Below are 11,796 nucleotides of genomic sequence, written 5' to 3'. Positions count from 1 at the left end.
TGTTTTGAAGTGCCTTTTTGTTCCCATTCCATTGAATAATACTTCGGAAACAATGATTATGCTTTCTAGAGAAGGCTAAATCTAATAATGTTGTCTCATTAATTACTTAGTGACTGCATGCATATATATATATATAGAGAGAAAGAGAGAGAGATGTTGTTTCTCTTGTTACACTATGATCTTATTAAATTGTGACTAGACTTTGTGAGATGCATATGTTTTTATTTTATATTTTTCCTGTGCTTACATGAAGTTTCAGGTATATTGAGCATGTGTATATATATATAATTAAGCTGCAAAGAAAGCCGATGAAAATAAACCAGGATGTATCTGCAGGAATGATTGGTTGATGTAAATTGCTTGATGTAAAAGTTGTGCGTGATTTCTTAACAATTGTAGGCATAATTAATTGAACTTTTAATATGTTTTAAGAGAAGCTATTCCAATTCTTTCATAGACTTCTAATTACTTAATATTGTAACAGCAGACTACAAATTGATAATTGGACATGACATGATCCTTTCTGTAGATATGTAGATGTGGAGAAAACTAATAAAAGGCCATAAAAATTAATTTGTCAAAAAATTTCCTTCTTTCTGGATGGCTTAATTAATGAGATGCTGAGATGGAAATAGTGATAAAAGGCAACAAAATTTTATTGAAAGGGGTTTGCTTTGCAAAATGAAAATTTTATTGTATTGCCTTTTAACTATCCTACAATAATCTCTAGTGCAAAAAGCACCTACCACAAAGTGCTTCATATTTGTCTTGTTCTCTTTTGAAATGACTTTGTCACTAACACTAACAAAGAGTGCACAAAAAAAAAAAATATAACCCAACAATTAATAATATGAAGTGGAGATTGAGATCAGATTAGTGACCAAACACCTGCATAGTGAGGGAAAAAAAAAATCAAAAGAAAGAGGAAGACTTGGTCAAAATAAACGATCTATAAAATGAGCAAAATTAGAGTGTGATGTGCTCACTAGGAGGAGTTAATGGGCACACATCTAAAAGACTATCGGATTGACTTCAGACTATAAATCCAAACTATTGAAATTCAAGTATTTCATGAGTAATGTATGTACATACAAAATTTTTGAAGTTTCGAATTCATTTGAACATTGAAAACACAAAAATAACTTATGAGCATATACTCTCATATACTTAAAGAAGAAGTAGAGTAGCTAACCTCCTGACTCTCTTGATGCGAAATTACTATTAGATGGGTCTCAAAACAATACATCATATGAACAATTTTGTGAGCCTAATTTTGGGTTAGAAAGTATGAGTGGTATTACAACAATACTGGACCAAGAAGTGCAATTACACCACATATTTTTGGGCCTTTGTACTTTTCGAATTGATATTTAGGCCGAACATCCAAATATATGTATTTGGATTTGGATTTGACCCAAGTCTGACTGGTATTCTCAATTGAAAAAGTTTTTTTAGCCTTATTTAGGGCTTCATATCGCAAATATTATAGACGCTATTGAATTGGTTTCTCCAGACCAGTGCAAATGTGTACAAAATTAGTTTCTCAAAACTACATAGACATGCATTTACTGATATGGGCAATTATTTTCTATTATCCAAAAAAAGCTTAATTGAGCAATCAAGCTTAATATATATATATATAAAAATTATGCACCATTCAAATCAAGTGATTTTCTAAATATTTAAATAAAATAGTAAAAAAATTCTAAAAAATGTAAAATTTGGTTTGCAAGTACATATTCATATGGAGAACATTTTGAACGGTTCGAATCGACTGTCAATTATGATTTTGAAAACTCAAATATTAAACCATTGCATGGAGGCCCTCTATGCTACACGTAGCCAACTCATATATATATATATATATATATATATAGAGAGAGAGAGATGGGCTATGGTGCATTGCAATGTATAGCCTCTTTTGTACATTGAACTATAAATCATCGGATTCAAAGTCCAAATAACCGATCCAAACTATTAATCTTGTTCTTTATATTAATATGTATTTGGAGACCAAATTTTACATTTTTTTGAAATTTATTGAAAATCGTTGTTTTTTCATGGTTCAGATTTGTCTGAAAACAACGATTTTCAATAAATCTAAAAAAATAGTAAAAAATTTCCAAAAAATATAAAATTTGGTCTCCAAACACATATTAATATGGAAAACAAGATGAACGGTTCGGATCGATCGTTAGGATTTTGAAAACTCAAATATTGAACTGTAGCACCGTAGCCTTTATATATATATATATATATATATAGGAGTTGGCTACGGTGCTATATGTAGCATAGTGGGCCTCCATGCAACGGCTTAATATTTGAGTTTCTTAAATCCAAATGATTGATCCGAACCGTTCAAAATGTTCTCCATATGAATATGTACTTGCAAACCAAATTTTATATTTTTTTGAATTTTTTTAGATATTTAGAAAATCAGTTAATCTGAAAGGTGCATAATTTTCAGATCAAGTAATTTTCTACCTATCTATAAAAATAGTAAAAAAATTATAAAAAATGTAAAATTTGGTAAGCAAGTACATATTCATATGGAGATCATGTTGAATGGTTCGGATCGACCGTTTAGATTTTAAAAACTCAAATATTGAGCCGTTGCACGGAGGTCCTCTATGCTACGCTTACCATATTAGCATTTTCCTATATATATAAAGAGATGGGCTACGGTGAGTTGCGAAGTAAAGCGACTATTTTACTTCACATTCATATTTTGTGATTTGAAAATCCAAACGACCGATCCGAACCGCTCAACATGATCTCCATATTGAAATGTGCTTGGAGACTAAATTTTACATTTTTTGAAATTTTTTTTACTATTTATTAAACAATTTTGAAAATTGCTGATCCGATGGTCCATAAATTTTTATTGTTTTTTACTGTTTACAGCAAAACAGCAATTTTCAAAATTACTTAATAAATAGTAAAAATTTTTAAAAAAAATGTAAAATTTGGTCTCCAAGCACATTTCAATATGGAGATCACATCTAACGGTTCGGATCGGTCGTTTGGACTTTCAAAATAAAAAATATGATGTGAAGTAGAAACGCATTTTACTTCGCAACTCACCGTAGCTCATATATATATATATATATATATATAGGATTTGGCTAATATGCTATGGGTAGCTAAGAGGCCTCCCGTGCTACGGCTCAATATTCGACTTTTCAAAATCCTAACGGTCCATCCGAACCGTTCATCTTGTTCTCCATATTAATATGTGTTTGGAGACCAAATTTTACATTTTTTGGGAATTTTGTACTATTTTTTTAGATTTATTGAATATCGCTGTTTTTTATGGTCCAGATTTGTCTGAAAAACAGCGATTTTCAATAAATCTAAAAAAATAGTAAAAAATTTCCAAAAAATGTAAAATTTGGTCTCCAAGCACATATTAATATGGAGAACAAGATGAACGGTTCGGATCGACCGTTAGGATTTTGAAAAGTCGAATATTGAGCCGTAGCACGGGAGACCTCTTAGCTACCCATAGCACCGTAGCCAAGTCCTATATATATATATATATATATATATATATATATATATATATATATATATGAGATGAGTTACGGTGAGCCATGGAGTAAAACGTGTTTGTACTCCACGCCGTATTTTAATTTTGAAAGTCCAAATGACCGATCCGAACCGTTAGATGTGATCTCCATATTGAAATGTGCTTGGAGACCAAATTTTACATTTTTTGGATTTTTTTACTATTTATTAAGCAATTTTGAAAACTGTTGTTTTGCTGTGAATAATAAAAAACAGTAAAAATTTATGGACCATCAAATCAGCGATTTTTAAAATTGCTTAATAAATAGTAAAGAAATTCCAAAAAATGTAAAATTTGGTCTCCAAGCACATTTCAATATGGAGATCATGTTGAGCGGTTCGGATCGATCGTTTGGATTTTCAAAACAAAAATATAGTGTCATAGAGCACCAACTCATTTTACTCCATAACTCACCGTAGCCCATCTCATATATATATGAGAATTCAAGATTAACAATCCATTCCAATTTTTCAGACAGCTCTCTTCAGATAAAAATAAATTTTATCTGATCAGTAGTAGCTCTGTCTTACACCAATCCAGCAAAATATTGCTGTAATTTTATTACAATTTTAGAAATTCTAAATTGTAATACTCACTCATTTATTAATTTCAATGTTATGTTCAATATATGGTACCCTTAGACAAAATCATTGAAGGGAAAATCGGCCGTTCTGGATTTGAATCGGATGGTACCGATCCATTTTTGATCGAGTCGCATGCTAGACTCAAATTTCGGCCGAAACGGTCCAATTTCAGTCACATTCCGACCAAAACGTATTGATTCTAGTCAAATTTCGGCCGACATGATCCAATTCAACCGAAACATCTGAAACAACCATATAACAATCTCCAAATTTTTTTTTGCCCCCAGCATGATTCGAACTCTAGATCTCTTGCGTAAAGGCCTATACAACTACCACCCCAACATACTAGCCTTATTAGTTAGAAATATAATATTTATATATAAGGCTTCTAATTTGTACTATATACAAGTATTGAAATGTTTGTATTATATTTTTTTTTTATAAATTATTTGATTGTAATCGTTTGTTTAAACAGAATTTGTTGACAAAATTACATTTTTATAATTTTTTTTTCTTCTGATTTTTTAGTATAAAACAAGTTTCTGGCAAAAAAGTTTGATTTTTTGAGCTGAATAGTCGCATGCATATTTAGAAATATTGTTGATTCTTTTCTTGCACTGTGATATTATTATTAAATTGTGACTTAAAGTACTTTATGAGATGCATGTTATTATCTTACATTTTTCCAGTGCTCACATGAAGTTTCAGGTACATGCATTGAGCATGTATATATATAATTCAGTTTGAAGGAAAACTGATGAAAATAAACCAGGATGTATCTGCAGGAATGGTTCGATGATGTAAATTTCTTTTATGTAAAAGTTGTGTGTGATTTCATAACAATATTGTAACCATAATTAGTTGAACTTTTAATATGTTTTAAGAGAAATGATTCCAATTCTTTCACAGACTTCTAATTACTTAATATTTTAACAATAGACTACAATTGATAATTGGCCATGACATGATCCTTTTCTGTGGATGTGACTAATTGAGTGACATAATGTATACTTATACCAAACAATTCAATTTGAGGAGACATTAGTAAGCAGCATTGCAAGAAATGAATCTTTAGGCAAAAAGAAAGAGAAACTGATTTGTTCAATCTTTCATCACAGATTTTATTCATACCAATCCAAATCCCAAGATTGTTTCAAGAAAGATTATGTTCAGTGTATATATGGTACAATTTGACCAAATTCAACACATTGATACCTTTGTTAAAAGAGTATCATACAAAGGGTTCCTACCATACATATTGGAACCTTTGTGGATAAAATAAGGCATTCCATAGACAAACACGCACACCCAAGAGAATACATATTGATTCATATCCATTTATTATTACAAAGATCTTGCATAAATTCATCAGTGGAAATGTCGAAAGTAAAACCTGTCTATAATGAAATTAAACCTTTTTCTTCCCTTCTCCCATGATATCATAGACCAAATTACAGAGGCAAACCCCACACCTAACCCTAATCCAATAGAACTAGAGAGCTCAATTATATCAGTAGAAGACATTGAAGGCAAACTTTTATTAAACCCTTGATTTGAATGAGGTGCTGCACATTGCGTCGTTAAAGGACTACCACACAATCCAAGGTTACTCATGTAAGAAGCATTTGAAAAGGTTGAGAACTGATTGGCTTGGGGTATTTCTCCCACCAAATTGTTGTATGAGAGATTAAGTGAAGCGAGAAAAGTGAGAGAGGTGAGTTCTTGAGGGATGTGTCCGGAAAGCTGGTTGGAGGAGAGATCCAATGACTCAAGTTGCTCTAAGTTTGCAAATTCCACAGGAATTGGACCAGTCAAGGCATTATGTGATAGGTTAAGCACCTGAAGTGACTTGAGTTGTCCTATGTCTTCAGGAATTTTCCCCGAAAATCCATTTTGTGATAGATCAAGGGAACTGAATATGCTGAGTGAATTCTTTATCTCCATTACTTGTCCTTTTGATACGATTATAATTGAGTTCTGATAATAATTTGAATCCGCAAACTTAAATGTACCGGAATTTGAATTAGTCTCCATAGCCTTGAGGTTTCCAAAGACAATTTTTGGGATAGTGCCTCTAAAAGAATTTGAAGCAAGATCAATAACCTTTAGCATTGGGAAAATTGAATCATTTGTTTTTGTTTTGGCTTCCAAATTCAAAATTGTGCCATAAAATTGATTTGATCTTAACACAAGTACTCTTAAGTTTTTGAGATTTCCGAGCCAAAAGGGAAACCTATCCATTATTTGATTGTTTCCCAGATCTAAGACCTCCAGAGAGTTACAATTCATCAGTGACAGGGGCAAACTTCCGTTTATTCTATTGCCACTCAAATCTATTGTTGTAAATGTGCATCCTTGACTAATATTTCGTGATAATGGCCCACTTAATTTGTTACTTTTCAGGCTTAGCACTTTCAATTCAGATTTTTCTAGAAGGCAAGGTGGCACAATACCAGTTAAATTGTTATATGAAAGATCAAGCACTTGTAGGAATGTCGCATTGCAAATGAAAAGAGGGATCTCTCCTGTGAGGATATTGTGAGAAATTAAAAGATAAAAATAATAGGGGTTGGAAACAAAATATGCAGGCCACGAAAAGAAGTTGTTGGATGATAAATCCACATAGAAAATTCCTGGTGGGAAGAGAGGTAAGGGTCCTGAAATCTTGTTGGAATGAATATCAAGAAGATACAACCTATATAGAGAGCTAAAATTTGCATCCCCCTCAATTTTGGTAAAGAAATTATGAGATAGATTAAGGTTTGAAATACTTATTGTTTTAAACAACCATTTCGGTATAACACCATCGATTTTATTATTTGAGAGGTCTAGCATATCAACTTTTGTTTGGTAACTGAGAAAAGAAGGGAACCTCACTAAATTGCATGATGCCAGAATTATATTCATCATTTGGGGAAATGAAGCATAGAATGATTGGTTATGATTTTTGCCTTCTATAACTGATAACTTGTTGTTTGAGAGATCTAGAGAATAAAGCTCCTTATTGTGCTTGATGATGTCTAAATTGAATGTACCACTGAAGTTATTTGAATTGAGGACTACTGCATTTAGCTGGGGGGATTTGAATATGGAAATTGGCAACTGTCCCTGAAGATTGTTGGAGCTTAGTTCAATAACTTCCAAAATTGATGATCCATTTAAGAACTCAGGTAGATAACCTGACAATTGGTTATCATCTAGAAATAAAAATACCAAAGAAGGGTGAGAAAACAAAGTCATGGGTATCGTACCTGTCAATGTGTTTGACCCTAAGGCCAAAGTTTCGAGTCTTGTAAGATTTGTTATTGAAGACGGAACTTCTCCATAGAAGTAACAAAGGTTAAGATTCAATATCGATAAATATTGCAGATTTCCAATTGAATGTGGAATTTTTCCATAGAAGCTAGAGTTGGAAAGATCCAATACCGATAAATATTGCAAATTTCCAATTGAATCTGGTAATGGACCAGTGCAATTTGTATCACTAAGATGCAAATATTGCAAAAAGCTGTGCTTCGTGAATTCTGGCAGTTTACCCGACAACATTAAGTTGCCAGATAAAACAAGTTTTGTTAGATTTGTAAGGGAGAATATTTCTTCTGGTAATTTTCCTCTTAATCCACAATCAGCCATGGATAGCTCCTGAAGAGTTGAGCCTACTTGAAAAACAGCTGTGCCCCACTCAGATCCATTGAGTGCAATGTCAACCCCATCCAAGCGAAGAGCTTGGAGTTTGGTGAGGTTTTTGAGTAAGGTTTTTAGGCCTGTGTCATAAAGAGACAAGGGATTTGTATTGGAAGTGTAGGTTGATAAGTCAATTGATATCAGGTTTGTGAGGGTAGATATGCTAATAGGAACTTGACCGGCAAAGCCAGAATAGGATAAGTCGAGGTGGGTTAAATTATCAAGTCGCTCAAACCCGGTTTGCGGAAGGGGAGTATTAACGAAGTTGTTGTCAGCAAGGTTGAGGTACCGAAGAGAGCTGAGATTGAACAAAGCCGGGTTGAGTACACCCGAGATTGACCGGTTGGTAAGGTTGAGTGCAGTCACCATACCGGTTTGCTTATCGCATGTGATGCCATCCCATATGCAACAGTCGGTGCTTGCATTCCATGAATGGAGTTCAGTGGTGTTGAAACCTTGCTTGAGTTGAATCAAGGCATGACGTTGGTCAGGAAGGCATTGGGCTTGTGTTAAAGTGGTGGTTTTGATGGATGAGGAAAAGAGAAGAAGTGAAATGGAAACAAGTGCAAAAAGTGCCATTGCAGTAGAGACAGAGAAAGCAAAACAACTTGGAGCGGTGCTTGATTAAAGTAAGTTGAGTATCTATATATATATAAGACCAGGCGATAACAATATAATAATAAAAAATAGCTCAAAATAGATGGAGCACGTTTTTTATTTTTAGATTAGAAAGAAACAAGTAGCAAGAAAGAAGGCCTATGATGCTGATAACGGGCCTTTCTTGGAATGAGCAACAAACAACTGGCTAGCTACAAGCTAAGTGGAGACACTTCATCAATTATTATACTCGTTTATAGAAAAATAAAGTAGCAAAATAATAATAATAAGAAAGCATAAAATTAATGGAATATGCGCACCCGACTTTGACTGATTAAGAAAGCATGAAGTTCTATACATCTTCAAAAATTTGTTTTTTATTACCCATAGCATGACTTTGATTTTTTTAGATTGACTTAGAAAGAAACAAGATGGCCGATATAATGCCGATATAATGCCGATAGCTGGTCCTTGCTTTGAATGTGCAACAATCAACTGCATGTACAAGTGGGGATACTTTGAATGTTTAGGTAAGTGTGGTAAAAGGGAACAACCTACAAGTGGAGACACTTGTTCAATTATTCACATGGTTCAATTATTCGCATGTGCGTGTGCCTCACTTTTGACTCCAGTTGTGTTTGGTCTAGCCAAATGGAGGCAGCTTGGTCTTCTCAAGTCAACAACACAAAAATTTTGTTTTGAAAGCGCAAATTTAAACAGTTACTCTAGCTAAATTTATAGTTGCTTGTGTTTCTAAATAGAAAATTTAGTACTTTACAGTTTGGTGTTGTTCATAGAGAGAAAAATAGTGTGTATGCATGCCTAGCTCTTTGAGTCCACAAGCCGAAAAGGATCAAAGTCCAAATGAGTTCAAATGATTAACCCAAAACCCAGTCCATTACTCTAAACCTTTGGTAAATAATTAAATTCCTTCCGTTTCCATTTCATATCACTTTCTTTAGGGTTTAAATTCTTGAAGAAAATTTTATTTTCGTAACAATTACATTTCAAGTTTGATTACACTAGTGGAGATCATGGAATTAGTGTCAGCTGTTTTTGAGTATTAGTGGCGGATTACCGGCGACACTAATCGGACTGATACTAATACATAGAAACGACCGACACTAAAGGTTAAGAATTAGTGTCGGCTCATTAATAATGCAGTGGAGAGAAATCGAAGTGCAGAAAATGAAAAGATCTCAGTGATTCGCTTATAGAGACAATAGTTGAGAGAGAGCTCGGCGTGGCTCGTTTCTGTTCATCTTAAAACCTAGCCAAAGTGCAGAAAATGAAAAAATCGCAGTGATTCGCGTACAGACACAACAGTTGAGAGAGCTCAGCGTGGTTTGGGTTTGTTTCTGTTTATCTTAAAACCTAGCGAGAAGCAGATATAAATTATATTATTAGTGTCGGCTGTTCTAATTACCTGATACTAACACTTAGTGTTGGCTAATAATATCAACCGCCACTAACAACCAACAATTAGTGTCGGCTGTTAAATTTTACCTGATACTAATACTTAGTGTCAGCTCTATATAATTAACCGACACGAATGGTACCATTTTTAGTGTCGGCTGTTAATAATCAGCCGACACTAAGTTTTAGTATCGGATAATAAGAAAGAGCCGACACTAAAGATCCATATTAGTGTCGGGTGATTAAAATTAGCCGACACTAAGTTATTAGTGTCAGTCTTTAATGTTTAGCCGACACTAATGAGGCGACACTAATTGTGGATTCTCCATTAGTGTTAAATTTTAGGATCATACGAGTGTGAGGAAATATCAGATAAATTATCATATATATAATTTGAGCACGTGTATAATCATTTCCCGAATCCCTTTTTAAATTAATGTTTTCTTTTATTTCTTCATCCCCTAATCAACTCTTTTATTCTTCAAATCTGGTCCACTATTCGAAAACTCAAGTCCTTGTCAACAGGCCCTTTTTACTTTTCGTTTCAATTTCTGAACCGCTCCGAAAGAATCAGACCATTTCAATTTTCATTTTCTTTTTTCTTTTTGATCATTCAAGAGCACGAAAGGCCACAGATCAATGGTTCATTTTTTTCAAGCCCAAAGGCCCATGTCCAAGTCAAGTTCCATTTCTCACACTACTACAAAAATGGTCATTGTACACTGCACATTGTACACGAATTTGACAATTTTATATAAAAACCGTGTAGAAATTATAATTTTTTGGAAGCCCGAAATATCTGTGAGATCTCTACACGGATATTTATTAAAGAATCAGTGTAGAAAACCTTGAGAGAGCTACACGGACGTTTATTAGGAATTGTACATGGATTATTGTTTAAATAACAGTGTAGAAAGCCTTGAGAGAGCTACCCGGATATTTATTAAAGAACCGTGTAGAAAGGTAGAAATTGTATACGGATGTTTTTTTAAATAACAGTGTAGAAAGCTTGATAGAGCTACACGGACCTTTATATAAAGAGCCATGTAGAAATGTAGAAATTGTATACGGATGTTTTTTTAAATAACAGTGTAGAAAGCTTGAGAGAGCTACACAGACCTTTATATAAAGAGCCGTGTAGAAAGGTAGAAATTGTACACGGTTTTATGTTTAAATAACAGTGTAGAAAGCCTTGAGAGAGCTACACAGACGTTTAATAAAGAGCCGTGTAGAAATGTTATTTTAGAGTTTTGGTTATATAAAAGACCTTATCCTTCTAGCGCCGTTTTGATCAATTAATACTTTGTCTCTCTGTATTGAATGTTGGTCTGATTTCTACGCATAAGGAGTCCAGATCTGAGATCTTTGAAAGTGAGAAGTAAAGAAAACGCCTAAGGTCTCCATCATCAGATCTGAGGAAAACCGTTGAAGATCAGTATTAACGCTTCCGCCTAAAGATATCTGCACTTCAGAACTGTAAGATTTAAATTACTTTGCTATTTTATTTTGGATTTACGGATTCTGGATTGCTTGTATTTTTTAACTACAAAACACGTCATGAATTATTAAGACTATCATTTGATATCAGAGCAATCGTAAATTCATATAATATGCAATAATTTTTTTTTATGAAATTGATTTTCAGTGATTCGTATAAAAGCTATACAAATTCAATTAGTTTTATGTATAAATATTTTCTTATAATTTTGGACGAAAATTTTAACTGAGAATTTTTATTCTTTATTATGTATGCACATATATACTGATGAATGTCATTTGGAGATGCAATATGTTGGAGATCTTTAACCAAGAGACATCATGTCATGGATCACATGCATACTCTTTTTTAATATGTTGGATCTAATACGCCTTAGTTTGTATGAAATTTCGGTCCAAACTAGATCATAACCAAGCATTTTGACAATTTAATGTTTCTCTGTTTTGGAA

The 11,796-nt window shown here is 33.3% G+C and overlaps 1 protein-coding gene across 1 annotated transcript; it reads right to left on the bottom strand.

The window, feature by feature from the left end:
- Positions 1-5,462: 5,462 nt before the first annotated feature.
- LOC144544997 (receptor-like protein 6) lies at positions 5,463-8,437 on the bottom strand. The gene has a single exon (XM_078293551.1). The coding sequence runs from the start codon at positions 8,413-8,415 to the stop codon at positions 5,521-5,523; it is 2,895 nt and encodes a 964-aa protein (XP_078149677.1). The 5' UTR covers positions 8,416-8,437; the 3' UTR covers positions 5,463-5,520.
- Positions 8,438-11,796: the final 3,359 nt, after the last annotated feature.

This window comes from Carex rostrata, chromosome 27 (genome assembly GCF_964058835.1).
Source record: "Carex rostrata chromosome 27, lpCarRost1.2, whole genome shotgun sequence".
Lineage (NCBI taxonomy): Eukaryota > Viridiplantae > Streptophyta > Magnoliopsida > Poales > Cyperaceae > Carex > Carex rostrata.
The sequence above is the reverse complement of the archived record's forward strand: the minus strand, read 5'-3'. Positions and strand labels throughout refer to the sequence as shown.